We start from the raw sequence: 20,307 nt of genomic DNA, 5'->3' as shown, positions 1-20,307 counted from the left end.
CTGCTTCAGGGGTAAAATACCCATTGCTGACCCTTAGAGATGACATCATCCATTGTGTCCAGCAGCATCTTTCACACCCAAGAATCCAATGCTGTAGGACCAAGGTGGACTAGTCAACAGCATACCCAAAGAGAATGTTATTTATCAATTTACAATTTTAAATATAGTTCTATTTTTGTATTTATATCTGCATTCATACTTGAACTAAATCCAATGTGTCAAAATGTGTTTGTTTAATTTAATGTAACAGCAGATCATGAATAAAAAACAAAAACAATGATTCATACCAAAAAACGGTCCAGTAAATCAGTAAAATAATTTAATAAATTAACAGATATACATTAGATGAAAGCACACAACATGTAAACATTTTTAAAATATAATACAAATAATTAAAAAAAAATCAAGCAGTTCTTGACAGTACATTTTGAAAATGACCTAGTCTTGCATGGCACTACAGAACAGTGGAGGGGATGGGTGTTATAGCATGCAAGCCTTAAACGTTAACCTCCAAAGCAACCACATCCGCTTCCCCTAAAAGAAAAATACAAACAAATGTACAGCGCAAACACACTGCCATGTCCAGTAAAAGACTACAGGCTCATTCCACACATCAGGTGATCTCTACACCCATGTTTACTCTAGGGTATTACGTCAACATATCCTAGCAACTCTTCCATCCTCCATCTCACTCTCTGGCATTCAGATTTAGACAATGACAAAGTTTAGTGTTCATGTTTCCCTTTGTGCAAGCTTCATGACCTGATTAACTGAAATAATAAAAACAAATGCCTCGTTTACTAACCTTGCTCATTCACGGTGATGCCCAGACATACTTGCAATGAAGCTCTAAATGGTTAAATGAGCAAACTTCTTTTTTTAAGGGTATTCAGTGTTTTCAGGTTGGAAAAACAGTAAGCAAATTACAATATAACGTTTATTACAGGCCTCTTGGAATCCCATGACCTTTCAACCCATCCATCCAAAACACACACAACAGCTACTTCACTGTTCAGAGTTATGCATGAGTACTAAGATTTAAGACTTTTGTTCTGTAGTGTTATTTTACACATCACATGGAGAGAGATTTTTCAAACACATAGCCTTTTGCAATCTCTCCATGGGTGATTTTAGGTTTACGACAGACTAAGTACTCTTCCTAGGGCCACCTCATCTCCAGATCTACACAGTTGTTCTGCCTCGTGCTCACTGCAGGAGGGATTCGATTACTGCCTCTGGCTTGGAGGATCGCTTCCTGAAACAGACACAGAAGACAACAATCAACACTTGTGTCACCTGGGGCAGCCGTGGCCCCACTGGTTAGCACTCTGGACTTGTAACCGGAGGGTTGCCGGTTCGAGCCCCGACCAGTGGGCCACGGCTGAAGTGCCCTTGAGCAAGGCACCTAACCCCTCACTGCTCCCCGAGCGCCGCCATTGTAGCAGGCAGCTCACTGCGCCGGGATTAGTGTGTGCTTCACCTCACTGTGTGTTCACTGTGTTCACTGTGTGCTGTTTGTGTTTCACTAATTCACCGATTGGGTTAAATGCAGAGACCAAAGTTCCCTCACGGGATCAAAAAAGTATATATACTTATATATACTGCCCAGGTGGTAATTATCAGTGTCATGTGATCTACATATTCTACTGCCCAGGTGGTAATTATCAGTGCCATGTGATCTACATATTCTACTGCCCAGGTGGTAATTATCAGTGCCATGTGATCTACATATTCTACTGCCCAGGTGGTAATTATCAGTGCCATGTGATCTACATATTCTACTGCCCAGGTGGTAATTATCAGTGCCATGTGATCTACATATTCTACTGCCCAGGTGGTACACAGCAAGAGCGTTTCCAGCTCTAGTTTTACATTTCCGGTAAAAAGTATTGCAACATATCGCAAAAGTATTGTATCGCAATATATCGTGATGTATTGTATCGTGACCCATGCAGATGACACCCACATTCACTTAGATCTGTCACCAAATGACTATGGTCCCTTCAAATCTCTGTCAGTGAATTGACCAAATCAAAAACTGAATGTCTCAAAATGTTTTTCAGCTGAACAAAGAAAAAAACTGCAAGTAATTGTATTTAGTAAAAAGGAGGAAAGATTTAAGAGTTGCCACTCTCCTTGACACAATGCCAATTGTACTAATGTATTAATTGACAGTGATCCAAATTTCAACAGCCACATGAAAGTAATAACTAAAGCAGCTTTTTACTACCTCAAAAACATTGCCAAACTTAGAGGGCTGATGTCAAAACATGATGCAAAAAAACGTATTCATGCCTTTATCTCCAGCAGGGTTGATTACTGCAATGTCCTTTTCACAGGCCTTCCTAAAAAGACTATCAAACAGCTTCAGGTGTTACAAAACACAGCAGCTAGGGTTCTTATGAAAACTAGAAGAACTGACCATATTACTCCAATTCTTAAGTCCAGGCACTGGCTTCCAGTAAGTCACAGAATTGACTTTAAAGCACTACTGCTGGTTCATAAATCAGTAAATGGAGCAGAGGACCTAAATACCTATCAGACATGTTTCAGCAGTACACACCTTCTTGACCTCAGGTCTCAGGAGAAAAAGCTGTTAGTAAAACCTGCTGTTGGACCTAAACATGGGGAAGCAGCTCTGGAACCAACTTTCTGAAGACATCAAAAAGGCCCCAACTGTAACCAGTTTTAAATCTAGACTTAAGACCAAACTGATGCCTTCTGCTAACTGCACTGAGTTACAAATTCTTTAAATTATTCTACCTTGTGTCTTCTATTTTGTCTACTTAATTATTCTTTATTTAAAATGATTTTACCTGGTGTGTTTTATGTTTTCTTTTATATTATGATCTTTACTTTTTAAACTATTCTTTGACTATTGCCCTTCTATGCTTTTATCTGCTATATCTGTTTGCTTTTGTTTATGTAAAGCACATTGAATGACCTCTGTGTATGAAATGCGCTATAGAAACTTGACTTGACTTTATGCGTATGGTATCGTGAGGTCCTTTCCTATTTACAGCCCTAGAGTCATCCGTACTTGTCATGGCAAATACGGCACCTCCAACAAGAAATTACATCATATTGTACATATTGAACTGCAACTGTTTAGTAGTACTATGACACTGTCATTGGTCAAGTACAAGTCACAGGGCAGTCCGTCTTTTCCCCATGACACAGCTGCAGGGTGGACTCCAACGTTGGCCAATTCTGACAGATTTAGAGATTAGAAGAACACTATTGATAGAAAGGTCATTGAAGGCAGCAGTTCAAAGGGGCCATTCAGACTGACACGCTTTTAGCAACAACATGTACATTATCAATATCCTATATCCTTTGCATGTTTTTAATGCTCATTACTTTGGAATACTCCCATTTTGGAGTTATCTGATTCAATGAGCTGGAGCTAAAAGTGCTACTGTTAGACTGGGGAAAGGTAAAACTCAATTGTTTAACTTGAGGGGAGGTGGAAAATGAGTGTTTCCCCAAATGGTGGAGTATCGCTTTAAGATTTCACTATAGCGTCTATTGTACAAGATATTGACTGTGCAATAACTTCAAACAATCAGAAAACGGCGTTTGTCGAGACAGAGGATCTTTTGGCTGTTCTACCTAAAGGATTCATAGTAAGCTATTTCATTGCTCTCATTGGTTAGGTCTATCCAACTGAGTGCAGAGATACACACCCCCCCCCCCGCCTCAGTTGAAACACGGCCCATAAACCACATCCCAATTAATCAGTGTAGAATTGAGTATGGCTGAAATTCCAAATTCCAGGACAGTGTTGTGATGGTCTATGAGAACTAGGCCAACAGTGTCTGTTTCAGTTCCGTTCGCTGGTGGAGTGAGCTGGTTTACCTGCGTCCTGTTTTGGGCCGGGACTTGCCACTCTTGGAGGTCCTAGGCCTCTCCAGCTTCATAAGGGACTGCCTCATGCTCTCCTCTGTGTAGGCCAGGTACACGTGAGAGAGGTCCACCTCAAAGGGCTACCGGACCAGGTGATGGCAAGAGAGAGAGAGAGCGCGAAAGCAAGGGAGAGAGAGAGAGAGAGAGAGTGAAAGCAAGGGAGAGAGAGATAAATAAAAGAAACAGAAAGATAGATACGCACCGGGTGGGTGGGGGGGGGGGGGTTGGGTGAGTGAGAGAGAGGGAAAAAAAATTAGTGAGTCCATCAGAATTGACTGGAGAAATAAACAATACAAATGGGGCCATAAGACACTCAAAGACACTCACATCTTTCTCCTTCTTGTCAGACACAGGGGTTTGCTTCCGCATGTTATTCCCAGTGTATGCCACGCACTTCTGCAAAACAAATACAGACAGACAAGTCGTTTGATATATGCCTCCTCCTTTGAGGTTGAACAGTCAGATATTCACCCTTTCTTTCTGCTCTCAAACTCTTCGGATCATTAATTATCAGATGATGTCTCTTGATAGAAGAGCAAAGTAGGGCAGCGGGTTTCACTTTGACTCAGGAGATTTGGCAACATAAGCAAGCAGCACCATGCAAGACACTTGAGTTAAGGTCAGAGTTTGTTTGCAAGGACTGTTTTACCTAGTTATCCTGTTGCACAATAGCTGTGTGTGCCTATGCGGTGCAGTGTGGTCAAAATGACACAATGACATTTAATAGAGGTGCTGCACTTTCCATACACACACACAGGCAAGCACACACACACGTCACTCACTCACCAACTGCCATTCGCCAATGTCTTCATTCCAGTGGACATAGTTCTCAATCATCTCCTGAAAATGACAAAAAGGTTGATTAGGTTGCTATGATCGACAGACCCTCCTATCATTCTAATTAATGGACTTTCATCCAGCAGAACAGAAAAGACCACACACACACACCTGGTACTCCTGGGGGATGAAGTTGTCTATGATGAGCATCTGCAGCCGGAGTTCACGGCTCAGGTGGCGAATGTTCTCCAGCAGCCCCTCGATCTCACGGTGGTGCTCCTGCTGCAGGTCAGCCATCTGCACCAGAGAGAGGCAGGGATAAAGGGAGAGAGAGGTAGGGATGGAGGGAGAGAGATGCAGGGATGGAGGGAGAGAAAGAGGCAGGGATGGAGGAGAGAGAGAGAGGCAGGGATAAAGGGAGAGAGAGAGAGGCAGGGATGGAGGGAGAGAGAGGCAGGGATGGAGAGAAAGAGAGGCAGGGATGGAGGGAGAGAGAGGCAGGGATGGAGAGAAAGAGAGGCAGGGATGGAGGGAGAGAGAGAGGCAGGGATGGAGGGAGAGAGAGAGAGGCAGGGATGGAGGGAGAGAGAGGCAGGGATGGAGGGAAAGAGAGGCAGGGATGGAGGGAAAGAGAGGCAGGGATGGAGGGAGAGAGAGAGAGGCAGGGATGGAGGGAGAGAGAGAGAGGCAGGGATGGAGGGAGAGAGAGGCAGGGATGGAGGGAAAGAGAGGCAGGGATGGAAGGAGAAAGAGGCAGGGATGGAGGGAGAGGGGTACAAAAGCGAGGGAATTATGTAGTGTGCGAGAGTGAGATAGAGCAGGGGAGAAAGAGAAAGGGAGGAACAAGAGGAAACAAAAGTCAGAGACCAACATGTGCATGTAGATATGGTATTTTGGGCCCTCACCGTCGACTTCAAGGCAGTGCTGCCTGGGGTTAGGGTTAGGTTTAGGTATTGAGTTGACGGTTGGGGCCCAAAACACCATCAAGCGTGCGTGTAACTCTTAGAATTCTGAACTTGGACATCTTCACGGTGTGTATCTATACTGCAGTTACACACTCACACACACATATAGACACTAATACAAAACACAAAACACACAATCCCATAGATACAAGCAACCAGTCCCTGTTGAGCAAGCAGACCCTGCATGAGAGGCGTTTACTGTACCTCGGACTTGGCGGCCATCAGCATGGTCCAGACCTTCTTCAGCTTCTTGGTCTTGCCCTGGGCCTCCTCCTGTAGGCTGGTGTACTTCTCCTCAATGTCCAGACGCTCTTGCTGTTTCACATCAAATCACACACAAACGCAAAAGTAAGAGCACAAACAAAGGTCAACTGATCTAATCATGAATTTGTCACTATATCACTACAGAATTCAGATACCTGAACTGTATATTATGTAGATACTTTCAGATTACAATGATTATGTGCTTACATAATTGCAAAAGGGTTCTCCAATGTTTTCTCAGTTAGCCTTTTAAAAAGTTATCAGACTAGTAAACAGAATGTGCTTTTGGAACACTGGATGAATGGTTGCTGATAATGGGCAATGTAGATATTGCATTAAAGATCAGCCATTTCTCATCAGAAATGTGTAAGTGACCCCAAACTTTTGCCCCGGTAGTGTATAGAGATATATAGATATAGATATCTAGACGCATCATGTGGCGCGCCTCCTGCGCATTCTCCTCACCTCCTTCTCCTCCAGCTCACGGCGCAGCTGCTCGGCCCTCTCGCGGCGCTCCTCCAGCTCCGCGTTGGACTCCTCCAGCAGCCGCTCCTGCTCCTCAGCCTTGGCCAGCAGGTCCACGCCGCCCACGATCACCTTCTTCTCCAGCGCCGACAGCTTCTCCAGCAGCAGGTGGTGCTCTTGCCTGAGGGTCAAACACCACCGACATGGATTACAGCACCGCTCTGAGACGCACCGACATGGATTACAGCACTGCACTGAGAAAGACTAACTCACATGACGCAGCACAGTGCAAAAGGGGGGGGGGGGGGGGGGGTTGTCACACCTCAACAACAAAAACGCATACCAGGAAATATTCCCAGATTACAGAGAAACGCAGCCCTCATCACACATTGGTCATCAATCATACTGAAAAGTGAACGTGAGCACTTGAACACAGTAGATCAGTAGTACTGACAGTGCATCCTCATGTGAGTGCATCCTTATGTGAGTGCTTATGGGAAACCTACCGGTAAATGCATCCCTGAGTACAAACAGATTTGGGAATGTTCAAATGAAAGTTGTGACAACTGAGTTTTGCACCCTCTGTGTGCATGCGGGCAAACACATGATTTGGTGGGGTGATAAGCAAATCAGTGTGTCAGAGTTAGCTATCATATTTTAGTATAACATTGCTTGCCATTTGATAGCATTGGCAAACATCTGTCAAGCATGCAGATGTGTACACAGTGACGAGGCGGTTATACGGGGTTAATCAATGTCTGTAGTGCATCTTTAACAGTAAAGCAAAATGGGAAATGTCCATGATCTTTAACAACCAAAATTCAAAATGCATCTCTGAATGTACTCCTGAAAGCAAGTCTGAAGTGTTGCATGTTATGGTTGGCATGAAACATGTGTAATAGTTCAGCGCTAGTGTGTGGGGAGACTGACTGTGCTTTCTGCAGGTCCTTCTCCCTCTTCTCCAGTTCGGCGCGCGCCTTGTTCCTCTCCTCCTCCTCCATGTCCAGCTTGGCCTCCAGGGCTCTCCGCTCCTCCTCGATCTTCGCCTGCATCTCCACCATCTTGTCGGGAGACACCTTCTTCTTTCCTTTCCGCAAGGCGAGAGGGGAGCAAAGGGTCAGAAAAACAGCAGGGTTATGCAGCACTTTTTGTGGTCTTATTTTTATGTTTGCTTTACATGTGTATCAAGTTTAACATCTCAAATATGTGTTCTACGGTATATGCTTATGTCAAAGGTATTTTTTCCAATGCATACAGGGCCAGTCGGCCTGCTTGTCCTACTATGTAAAATGAAGATAATAGCAAATCATATTTATATTTATATTTATCACCTGAATAAGACAAGATGTTGATGAAGGACTTGAAAGAGTCATTCATCTCTTGTGAAGCACCACGCTGGTTACAGTCATACCCTCTCTGTGGCTACATTTACACCGCGAGTTAAATGTGACCCAATTCAGATTTTTTGGTCATATGTGACACAATTCTGATGCCCAGCATGGACGTGTAAACATGAACAAAGCGCATGGAATATTTCCAGATCGGTTTCAGGCCTCATTCATATGTGGAAATAAATCAGATATGAATCAGATATAAGCCAAAGCGACTGCAGTGTAAACGGGCAGATCGGATATCCCGTCTCATATTCATCTTGAGCATAGTTGAACATGGCCACAATCTTTTCCGTTTTTGCATTTACATTACATACAGTAGCATACGATGTTGCTTTCAGTTTCGCGTGAACGCATGACTGGCAGAACGATGTAATTAAAAAGAAAACAGAGATGGAAAAGCTGCAATAAAGGTGGTAGGCTCTCTACTTTCTTTTTCTTTAAAATAAAACCGATAGCCTTTTTTGCAGACTTCCAAGATAATTTGGAAGTGAAAGTAAACAACTAGCCATTGAAATACCCTAATGCAACCTGATTTTGTGCATTTGTAGTGCTGTCTGGTTTATTTTGCCCTCGTTTTTTTGGCCTTATAATTCCTCTGGTGCACAAGCGGATTGTCTCACGTGTTTAAAATTAGTGAACCATGTACACACAAATATCTGATATGGGCCACTCTCAAACGGAGACGTAAACAGGCAGTCCAAAAAATCAGACACAGGCAGAAAACCAGAACTGTGCATCAAGACCTGCCGGTGTAAACGCAGCCTAAGATGTTCTGACCAGACTGACCACTGTCAGAAAAATATACTGCAGAGGGTGAATGACTGAAACAGTCAGGCATTGCCATTCAAAAGTTTTTGAACACCTGCTAAAACATTCTCAGTGCCAGACTAAAAAACATAACTGACTTGCTGAAAAAAACAACCTGTTCTCAATAGGGTAGCCTCTTTCTTCTGGTGATGACGGCAGAACAAGTAGAGCGGTTAAAAAAAGCTGAGGGTATTTCCTGAGACTACAATGGGGAACCCCCGGGCCCTTGCAGATCAGAGATTGTCTGCTTATACAGACCCCATCACACAGATCATTAAACAGGCCGTCTCATCACTGTGAACTATACAAACCCTAACAGTAGAATGTGTTCTCCACAAATTGACCCATCAAGGCGTGCTCCTAGCCGCAGGAAAAAAACACACAAATGTTGTAGGCATTTATAATACCTTTTGTTAGATCTCCAATTATTTTCTGACCATTGACTTGATGCTAGGTATAAGATGCTTTCATGCACTTACTTAAAAAAAACATAGCACTAAATTCAAAGATTCATTCATTGAAAGAATGGCATGAAGAATGAACTTGCATGCATCAGGCTTACATTATTTCAAAGTATACACTGTCAGCTTTCTTTCATTCTCATTGATCTTCAAAGTATTACTAGGAGTGTTTGCACAGAGGTCACATTCACTTGAATGACAACCAAGCAGCTTGTGATGTCTTGTGATATGCGGATAAGGTATTGCTCTTTGGGCGGACTCCGTTCTCTTTGCTGCATCTCTGAAGTGGGTTCTTCCTTCATTTTACGGTGCCTTGATGTCTAGTTCTACTCTGGTTTTGTTTTCGAGAAACGAACATAGAAAAAAATAATCAAACAGTCCTTCTGAGTCATTATGTAATCAGTCTGTATATAGTGATTATTTAAAAAAAAACAGTTCCGGACTGTTCCTTTCAAAATTAAATTTCAACTCTTAGACTATCAAACCTCAGGGCATTTGCAAAGAAAAGGTAGAAACGTAATCCAGATTCTGAAATGTGGGGTGTTCAAAAACCTTTGACGGGGTAGTCCATATGAAGAATACATATTTCATGTTAATCTCAGTTCATTCTGTATGCTTTCCCCCCATGCACAAGGTTAGAGAGACGCCCAGGTGGGAAGCACAGGGTTCAGCAGACTCTCACACCAACCTCTTTGGTCTTGAGTTTACAGCAGATTAGCGTTTCACACACACGTGACAATATTGCCCCCGGGGGAGGGAAGAGGAAGAGAAAAGGTGTGAGACATGACATGGTTACTTTGGAAATACTGTTGGAGAGAGAGAGAGAGACAGAGAGGAACACACTTTAACAGACAGATGGAGAAATAGAGAAAGACAGACAGAAAAAAGCAATAGTGTGTGTGTGTGTGTGAGAGAGAGAGAGAGAGAGAGAGAGAGAGAGACACAGAGAGAAACAGGGACACACAATCAGTATGAGATGTAAGAGCAGACATAAAACAGGAGAGTAGAGTAGTTTGAAAAAAAAATCCCAAAATGTGACAGAATGACTGATGACTACTACTCCTCCAGGGCTCCTAATTATTTGCAATTCAAACATATTTCATGACTTCACTCTTAAGGACATTTCCATGGCCTTCAACAACCTGCACGACTTGGGGCCAGGCTATGGTATTGTCGTATATTGTAATAATTCCTCTCCATGATACGAATTTCAACAAAATAGTCATATTGTGATATTATTTACGTAGTTACATTGCGTAATAATCCTTTTTTACTAAAGAAGTATAAATTTAGGTTTGTGGATGAAATAGGTCAGTCGACAGTGGCAGGTTGCTAAAACTTGTCTTGTAGCACTCTTAGTGGTAAGAGATCAAATGTTTTGTGAATATGGGCCCAGGGGGGTATTCCAAGTACATGGTTTAGTTAAGTAAACTCAGAGTAAGGGGTAAACCTCATGGGCAGTGGCTTTTTTGTAGTGGTTGGTTACAATCATTCATTGCATGACCACTTCTGTGGTGTGAATAAGACCGTGGGATGGGTAAGAGGGGCCGTGTGGGCAGAGCATCGGTTGGTTAGTAATGGTTTATGACCACGATAAGGGGGGGGGGGGGGGGGGGGGGGGGGTCGGCCAGCAGAGGAGTAGTGGTCAAGCAGGGTCACACCAGTGAGGGTAGTGGTCACAAGGTGCAAAGAGCCTTTAGCTCCGGAGACAACATGACAACAAAACAACAAAAAAGACAAGACAACAAAACACAGAAATTCAAGGCGGGTAGCATTCTCACAAAAACCAGAAACCAGTTCTATAAGCCATCAGCAAACTGGCTATTGTTTAACTGATGTTTTACTGATAACTGAGACTTTATTTGGGTTAAGTCTGTATTGGGGACACACTCAAATTAACTGCATAAACGTTTTAGCATAAACATGAGGCTTTGCTCAAAAGGGGCTTTCCTCCATCTTCCACTCTCTGTATGATAAAGTAGTCCATACAAGGTTGCAGCTCATCAGGCTTAGAAATCATTTCCTTTATCATTTCTATGATTTATCACAGTTGACGGAAATTACTGAAAGGTTGGCATAAGATACAGTGCATACAGAGTTCATACAAGTATTCACTTTTTCCACATTTTGTTATGTTACAGCCTTATTCTAAAACGGATTCAAAATATTTTTTTCCCTCAAATTTCTACACATAATACACCATAATGAACAACTTAAAAAAAGTTTGAGATTTTTGCAAATTTATTAAAAAATAAAAAAACGAAGAAATCACTTGTACATACAGTATTCACAGCCTTTGCAATCAAGCTCAAAATTGAGCTCAGGTGCATTCTGTTTCCACTGATCATCCTTGAGATGTTTCTACAGCTTAATTGGGAGTCCACCTGTGGTAAATTCAGTTGATTGGACATGATTTGGAAAGGCACACACCTGTCTATATATTAGTGCATGTCAGACCACAAAACAAGCATGAAGTCAAAAGAATTGTCTGTATAGTATAAGTATATACTCTTTTGATCCCGTGAGGGAAATTTGGTCTCTGCATTTATCCCAATCAGTGAATTAGTGAAACACACTCAGCAGACAGTGAGGTGAAGAACACACTAATCCCGGCGCAGTGAGCTGCCTGCAACAACAGCGGCGCTCGGGGAGCAGTGAGGGGTTAGGTGCCTTGCTCAAGGGCACTTCAGCCGTGCCTACTGTTTGATGTTCGAACCGGCAACCCTCTGGAGGGATCTGAAAATGGCTGTGCACCGATGCTCCCCATCCAACCTGATGGAGCTTGAGAGGTTCTGTAAAGAGGAATGGGCAAAACTGGCCAAAGATAGGTGTGCCAAGCTTGTGGCTTTATATTCCAAAAGACCTGAGGCTGCAATTGCTGCCAAAGGTGCCACAACAAAGTATTGAGCAAAGGCTGTGAATACTTTTTCGTATTGAGCAAAGGCTGTGAATACTTTTTCGTATTGAGCAAAGGCTGTGAATATATTTTCGTTCTTTATTTCTAATGAATTTGCAAACATTTAAAAAAAAAACTTTCACGTTGTCATTATGGGGTATTGTGTGTAGAATTTTGAGGAAAAAAATTAATTGAATCCATTTTGGAATAAAATGTAACATAACATGTTAAGCGCTGTGAATACTTTCCGTATGCACTTTATAAGAGACCTAACACAAGAAAACGGAGGGACCTGAAAGTAACTTTGTAACACATTTTTCTAACAAACTCAAAAAAATAACGCCATGGCATTAAAATTCCGTTTGACACTCCTGTACTATAATTAATGCAGGTGTTAACCACATTTGCAAAACACACACACACACAAGGACATTAAAATTCCCTTTGTGACACTCCTGTACTATAATTAATGCAGGTGTTAACCACATTTGCAAAACACACACACACACACACACACAAGGACACATACACACTAACACAAAAGGGTCATTCCACGTCAATTCAACCAGGGCCCACGCACTTAGGTCTCAAACAAATCTGAAAAAATTACCAGGTGTACCTATGTTACCCAGGAGACACACTGTAAAATTACTTTTATGTAAGATCAATACTTTCCAAGATACAGCCAGTTTTATGGGGGGAGGGGGGTGTCGATTTTGTTCTTGCGCTATGGGCTTGTGAACTTGTCAATTCACACCAATTTGACTTGTCTTATGCAAATCTTTCTTTTTTATTTTCCACCCTGAATGTGGGCAAAATGCACCATTGAGATCAATATGTTTTACATAAAGCTAGCACAGTGCCACCTGTGGTTGTATAGAGTAACCTGTGGTAACTCTATACAGAACATATTGATTGAATTGTTTGAGACCTAAGTGTGTGGGTCCTGGTAGACGTGGAATGACCCAAAATGAAAGAATGTAGGGTTGGGTATCGTTCCAATAATATTGATTCCGACTCTGCTTACTGAATCTAGTTCCTATCAATTCCTAATTTCCAAACAAATTGTTGATATAAAATGTAAATATACCTTTGTTCTATATTCCAGGAGTGGTCTATGTTCTAAACCTTAACTGAACATTCAAAAAGTGAATATTTATTTATAAGTCTTGATTCACACACATATTTATTAAAACCACTAAGGCCTTCATAACACATGCACATCAGAGCAGCATGCTAGGCTTTGTGGTTTTGCACAGTTTCAAAAGGTGACAAACTTGTGTATCATTACTTGTCTTTGTTTGCAACAATAAAGGGGCTATATTGTGTTTAGGAATTGATAGGCACAAGCCCATTCAAAATAGGCAAAATAATTATCCAATTTCAGTTCCGGTTCTTTCTTATCGATTCTATACTTTCAACTCTAATATTCTAATTCTAATTTTTCGGTTCCCAGCCCTAGTAACGTGTGGTGTGGCACTCATGGAGAACCTGTGATCACACAGGACGTCTACTTTTACACACGCTTAAGTCGTGTTGGGGTGGAAGGATGGATCTCAATGGAGGGTGAGCAATAGCATAGCTGGCTGTGGGGGGGGTGGGGGTTACAGAAACAGTCTAGTCAAATGCAGAGTCTCTACATACAGGGACAGTGGGGAGGCGGGTATGGGAGTGTGTATTAGTGGGCAGGCCGCGGTGGGGTTAGAGTGGTTCACACCAGGCTCCCACTCACTAGTTGGGGGCTTGTCGTCAATGGGGGGCGCTAGAGAGCAGGCAGAGTCGGAGCTGTTGCCACTGCTGCTGCCATCACTGTCTGCAAAGGAGAGAGAGAGGGCTGCACAACACAGCACAGTACGGCTAGGCACACACTAACACACACACACAGGTCACCATTATAAACACACCAACCAAAGTGTGGGCGGACACACACACACACACACACACACACACACACACACACAGACTAACATCATACACACACATAGCCCTACATGTCTAGATCACCTACTACAATGTTTCTACACATCTGACAGAACCAAAGAGGTTCTTTATTGAATCTGGTGCGAAACAGACAGAAGTAGATTTATCAGGAATCTAGCAGCCATCTGAACGCTGGGCAAAATGACTTGGATACCAGCCTATGTGACTCAAGCATTGGGTGACGGGAGAGGGGTTCGGAAACCCCAGCCCCTTCTGGTTACTGGTCATTTAGGTCACAGCCCAGACAGGGGGCGAAGTAGCTGTCATCTCTGCCACCGGAACAGAGAGTGACAGGATCCAGGAATCCTACATCTGAAGAAAACCCATCTGCGTTATCACCACCCCGTGGGTTGCAACCACAGAAACCAACCGCGCCTTTGCACCCCTTGATCGCCGTATCTGATGAGAACTTCTGTGTAAGCCACTGCATCAGGGTAGCGAGAAGTGTGCAGGGGCAGGGCGCGCACACACGTTAGGACGTCTTTATTTTGTTTGTCACCACTACCACTACCGGGTGGGGGCTACGGTGGAAGCACGAGAGATTCTCAGAAAACTGGAATTTTTTGTCTGTCTGTCTTTTATCTGCACACTTAATATCTTTAACAAAACTCATTGGGATTATTTCAACAATCCAAAAGCCCAAACACATCAAGGTTATAGTTTAAGAGGTTTTGTATCGTATAACATACTCTAAAGATGAGGATGTTTTACATATTTTATATATTTATATATTTTTCATTTTCCATCTGTGGAGTAGCCTATACACATCAACCCCTTTAAATAAAATACAAAAAAATCAATTAAAAAAAAATCATATGGCTAATTTCAAAACTAATGTAAAGCAATCTTGGCCATCTCTTTTTGCGTTGGCAGTCTTCTTGAATTGTGTCAGCAACCACACATGCAACACGTTGGAGACCAGATGATCTGTGCTCCCTACTCAGCTTTCATCTCCAATGTCACTGTAACCCAGCTAAACACCTCTGATAAGATGACAAGAGAGTCATTTTTTAAGCTGTGATAAATTATAACCTCACGGGCACCAATTAATTTCCGTTACGCACTCTGTCGCACCCAGCTCAACAGGGCACTGCTAGAAAACCTGCCGCTGTGCATGCATTGCATGGCTGCTTGTTTTCAATACTTTTCATCGAAGGCGAGTTGGAGATTGGGCAAGCTAGAGAGATCTACATGAGGAGGAATGGGCTACAACAGACTCGAAATGTGTGTGAGGCTAGTGGACAGGTTTGGAAGTAGAATAAAAGATGAACAGGGATACTTGCCACGAGCACCAAAACCAAGGAGCTTAAGGACGTCGATGTGACAATGTACAAAACAGGCCTAACGCATCGCCAGGGTTAAGTGACGTTTCTTTAAATGTCATGACTACATCCTTAGAAATGCCAACCAACGCACACCTACTGAGTACTGCTAGGCAGCAGTGGAGCTCCTCTCTCTCAGAAGTGGTATTGGGAAAGCTTTTAAGGTGTTCAAGTAAAGAAGAAACAGGCACTTGCTCAGTTAATGCCAAGCCGGCTACCACAGTGCAGGTCAGTACCTCTGCGCTTGCGCCGACGCTCTCCGCCCTCTCCAGCCTCGTCTTCACCTTCATCCATCTCCTCCGACCCGCTGCCCTCCGAGCCAGATATCTCCTCGCCTGAAAACAAGGACGGCCACGAACGTCTTCCATTAGTTATTCATCTGAAGAGCTTTTATTGACATTGATTATTTATATATTTGAGACCAAAAAAAATGACTCGGTCCTTTGTCCTTAGGGGGAAAAAAAATGCTCTTTGGCAGAACCATCAAAAGAGGCTACTCATAATTCCTGCTTTGGACATTTTATGCAGTTGCATTTCCAAGTCAAATGTGAATATACACTGAGCAGTCTGTGTACAAGCCAAACAGTCATTGTCAAAATGTAAACAAAGGCCCATTAATAGCACTGACTCATACAAAGGAACATATTCTACACATGCCGAGATGGTTTCCTTCAGCACATGATTAATGAACACACTGCTATGAGCCACTGTGATTAACACACTTGATTAATACACTGTAATTAACACACTGCTATGAGCCACTGTGATATACCCTCTTCCAGCTTCTTCTTGAGCTCCTCAATCTCCTTCTGGAACTGCCGAAGTAGAGCGTCCTTGGGATCTTCGTTGATGCGAGCTTTGTTCTTGATGTTCTTAGCACGGTTAGCATAGCGCAGGGTGCTGATGGTCTCATCGTAGTTGTAGTCTGCAGGCCCAATGTTTGCACACTGAGGAAGAAGGGGATGCAGTGAACGAATGAATGAATGAATGAATGAAAGAAAATGTTTCCACCAAACTGATGGAAATATCTTGAAGAGCACTTGAAAGCACATGGCAGCAAGTTAAGTTAAGTTAGACTTGTACGGTCATGTAGGAAGTTCCTGCTAGAAATGTGCATTTTACCCATCCGGGGGCACACGCACTCAGAGCAGTGAGCTCACTACTAGCAGACCCACACTAGGAGCACACACACACACCCGGTGCAGTGGGCAGCCCTTGAGTTTGGGGTTAGGTGGCTTGCTCAAGGATGTGGGAGTGGGAGAGCGCTGTTCAATCACTCCGCCCACCCACATTTGTCCTACCAGTCAGGGATTGAACCGGCCACCCTTCGGTTACAAGTCCGATTCCCTAATCTGTAGGCCACGGATGCCCACGTGCAAGCAGAGATGGTACTAACTACTGGCACTTCATGGAGACAAAAGCACCATTGCAGGCTCCAGCCTTACCATCATGGTTTTGGAGTTGCCTCCCAGCGAGTCCTGCAGCAGGCGGGTGAGTTTGGAGTTCCTGTAAGGCACGTGGGTGCTCTTGCCGTCCACCAGAGCAGAGATGACGTTCCCCAGGGTGGAGAGCGACAGGTTGATCTTGGTGGCCTCCTTCAGCCGCTGACCCGTGGCTCCCGTTTTCCCCTGCCTCTCCGACCCCTGTTCACAGAAACACCTCACATCAGACGCACTGGAACTTCCTTCATACGAGTTTGTATGGATTTGTTTTATTTGAATTCAACTGCCTTTATCTACTTCCTCATATGTGGATACATACACATGACATGTGAATGTACAGACACATTAAAACAGGAAGTGGTGGGGATTTCAAACATTGGAATTGAAAACCAAAAAAACAAGCACGTTGCACAATGGTATTCATGCACAAATATTTTAATCTGCGGAGGAGGCATTGCTAAGCTAAATAACCTAGTGCTAGACGACTGATATTGTGAGGCGTAAAATGCAGCTGCGGCACAATCCCCGCATAATTAATCCTGCTTCTCCTGCTTACCGCGAGGTCCACCAGGTGCAGTTTGCCCATGCGGACATGCTGGTTTCCGTCCACCCCCTTCTCACTGCACTCGATGGTGATGGTGAAGATGGCGTGGGAGCGGGAGCTGTGCTCATTCATGTTGGTTGCCCCCACCGAACCTGGGAGGAACACAGAACACACACAGAGTTTGGGGTGTGTAGACCATCAGGCGCATACCCAATGCAAGAGACCATAGTGTCTTGCTTGCAACAGCTACACATTGAATTCCCTTGAGCTGAATCGGTGTATGAATAAAACATGTATTTACTATTACATCTAACTAAATTGAATTAAAAAGGCAAAAAATAACTGGCAATTTTCCATAAAGCTCTAAGAAATGGCAAATTATTATGGAAGGTTGGACAACAACCACGTAAATTGATCTTAGCAATGTATCGCTGTGTGTATTGTTTGTGTACTGTACTGTACCGGACTGGTTTGCTTACGGTTCTTGTGTCCAAGGGTCATGATCCTGTCCATATCATCTGCATTGTTCACCACATATCCTGAGAGATCTTTGATGTACACACCTACATCAGGTCTCTCTTTAACCTGGGAGGGCAAGAAATTAACATGAATTAAACCTCAGATAAGGTGACATAACAGCCTAAATGATATAGCTGTGAGAAGAAGGGGAAAAAACACTTAATCTTTGTTTATTTTTTTTTCTAATTCAGATGGTGATAGCTGTACAAAACACAGCATACACTGACTAAAGACAATTCACAACACAAACTAAGCAACTTAATGCATTGCCAAGTTTTTCCTTAAAAATGACCTCTGTTGCACTTTTTGACTCTTCGTTTATGCTATTGTTCATGTTTTCTGGGGACACAGTGCAAAACTGCCTCTTTGGTGTCTCCTGATTCTGCACACAAGGCAAAAATGCTGAAGCCTGCTGTAACCACAGCACAGCCTCCGCTCACCGCTCATAACAATCACTGAAAATGAGTGATACGGTGCAACTACAAAGAGGCTGAATAGCGCCTCGATATCTGCTCCTCATCGCAAGCTTTTTTCCCCTCTTGCTCTTTCTAATGCGCTCACCTCCAATCTCTGCATTTGGTCTTTGCCTAAGAGGTCTCGCACTTCTTCGTTGTAGATCTCCAGATAGGAAACTCTGACTAAAAACCTAAATGGAAGAGTACACATAAACAATGTTTTTATTCAGTTGGTTTAGGTCTTACAGTGTAGCTAGGTTGAGTAGAGTCAACTCAGCAGACTTAAACTGCAGATTTGCAGCTATTTGCAGTTTAGTGGGAAATGTGACTGTCCTCCCTCACCCAGCAACGACCTTGGATTTTGCTAGTATACATTTTCTAGACTCAGCAAACAGCAATCATAGACAATTAACGAAAATGTAATATGGACTCCAGAAAGATGCTGAATTAAACAAATGCATGCTGACTGAGCATTGTAAAATTTGCAGAGATTCAAACCTGGTGTCTCCCTCAGCTTTGGCTATGTGGCCAAAGACGTGAGCGAAGGAATTCGGAATTATTCCTCTGAGCTCTGGCACAGCTCGGACACCTTCCATCGTGAACGTTTTACCGGTGCCCGTCTGCCCATACGCAAATATTGTTCCTATCGGGGGAAAATTATTTCCATATTATTACAAAAGGCACAAAATATCTGAATATGTGATATTGCTATGATCTTGGGATGAATGAATCTGGGACATCCCATACCATCTATTCTATGGACAAACATAATTTTACATTTTAACTTTTATGTCTGTTTGAGTGTGATCTGATCTGATGACTGAAGGCAGAAAACCAAAATCACTCCTTCATACCATTGTATCCTTCCAGTACAGAATCCACAATGGGCCTTGCTGTCAAATTGTAGACATCTAGTTGCTTGCTTTCTGGGCCAAAAACTGTGTCGAATGTGAATGTTTTGGGTGGCTCATTGGTTGTTTCATGTTTGTTCACCGTGATGGTCCCTCGCATCTCATCCACACTGACGGCCAGTTTATGACCCATCATTTTCTCTTTCTGGTTGAGGGGCCTACATCGCACCACCACCTTGACATTGTCGCTCACCTCCGACCTCTCGCCTTTGTCTGTCCTATTACTCTGTAGCAGGGATGACAGGAAAGTATTCAGATGCATACAGTATGATGTCATATTACCCAAGATAAATACAAACGACACGACTGACCAGCTTACAAAAACTAAGACACCAGAACAAGCAAGTAACGTGGCTAAAGAAAACATGCATGCGTCCTGTGATTTCAGTGTTCGCTCATTACATTACAAGGGTTATGTTTTTTTTTTATGACATAGCTTCGTGTGAGATTTAGCTCCGTATAAAAGCTAAGCAATGCATTCTGCAAAGCCTCCCTCCTGTCCAACGATAACTTAACTCAGTCCCTTGTCAAATACACTGACAAAGACGTCATACAGTTATGCCATCAGTCCATCAATTACATCTTTATCAGTCACTATTGATTGTATGGATAATGCCTAATTATCAAACCGCATCTCATATTTCAGCCGGGGATAACAAAGCTAACAATCTAGTTATTCATTGCCTGGCAACTAGCCATTTTGAATGGGCATACCAACACAGCCAGCTAATCGCCTATGCATCTAGCAACAATGCAAACACTGTATCCGATACTGTTTACCAGTTAAAGATATGGGGACACATGGCAAATAGACGCTAACATGTGTCTTTAACAAACTGACATTATTTTAATCAACTATCGTATAGCCCCCACCGTTGCTACTTGCATTAACATTTGATAGCTATCGATAGCTAGCTAACTGTTAGCAGCCTAGCAAGATAGGAAGGGAGGAACCGCTGATCCAAAATGAAGTCGCTTGAAAAACATCTTACCGGCATTTCCGTTGATTAATATACGTGTTGTTAGAACCAAAGAGAAACAGCTACACAATCCCAATTTCTAGGACGATGCTGTGAGCGTAGCTGTCGTGATTTACTATTTTACAATACACAATTGCCCATTCCTGTTCCGTTCAGTTTGTTTTCCTGGCTCATCCCAAACTGGGCGTGCGCACACTCCGCGAAGATTCGGAGGAGAAC

The 20,307-nt window shown here is 43.1% G+C and overlaps 1 protein-coding gene across 3 annotated transcripts; it reads right to left on the bottom strand.

Annotated features, from left to right (window-relative positions):
- Positions 1-302: 302 nt before the first annotated feature.
- kif3a (kinesin family member 3A) lies at positions 303-20,302 on the bottom strand. Of its 3 annotated transcripts, XM_042074297.1 has the most exons (19): positions 20,101-20,302; positions 19,052-19,334; positions 18,696-18,840; positions 18,304-18,388; positions 17,703-17,808; positions 17,236-17,375; positions 16,683-16,880; positions 16,010-16,184; positions 15,474-15,572; positions 13,668-13,748; positions 9,728-9,736; positions 7,308-7,464; positions 6,378-6,558; positions 5,853-5,963; positions 4,855-4,980; positions 4,693-4,746; positions 4,234-4,302; positions 3,859-3,986; positions 303-1,255 (listed from the first exon to the last, which is right to left on the bottom strand). In XM_042074297.1, the coding sequence occupies exons 1-19, from the start codon at positions 20,104-20,106 to the stop codon at positions 1,207-1,209; spliced, it is 2,202 nt and encodes a 733-aa protein (XP_041930231.1). In that variant the 5' UTR covers positions 20,107-20,302; the 3' UTR covers positions 303-1,206. The 3 variants fall into 3 exon arrangements, with proteins under 3 accessions (XP_041930231.1, XP_041930232.1, XP_041930233.1); XM_042074298.1 differs by lacking the exon at positions 9,728-9,736 and having other exon boundaries at positions 20,101-20,301; XM_042074299.1 differs by lacking the exons at positions 9,728-9,736; positions 13,668-13,748 and having other exon boundaries at positions 20,101-20,301.
- Positions 20,303-20,307: the final 5 nt, after the last annotated feature.

Source organism: Alosa sapidissima, chromosome 20 (assembly GCF_018492685.1).
Source record: "Alosa sapidissima isolate fAloSap1 chromosome 20, fAloSap1.pri, whole genome shotgun sequence".
Lineage (NCBI taxonomy): Eukaryota > Metazoa > Chordata > Actinopteri > Clupeiformes > Clupeidae > Alosa > Alosa sapidissima.
This window is presented reverse-complemented; position numbering and strand designations above follow the sequence as displayed.

Excerpts from the sequence above, each read along its gene's own strand:
- kif3a (XM_042074297.1), bottom strand. Across the intron at positions 18,389-18,695 it reads AAAGCTGAGGGAGACACCAG|GTTTTTAGTCAGAGTTTCCT; the intron begins GTTTGAATCTCT and ends TCTTCCATTTAG. Across the intron at positions 4,747-4,854 it reads TCATCCCCCAGGAGTACCAG|GAGATGATTGAGAACTATGT; the intron begins GTGTGTGTGTGT and ends TGTCATTTTCAG.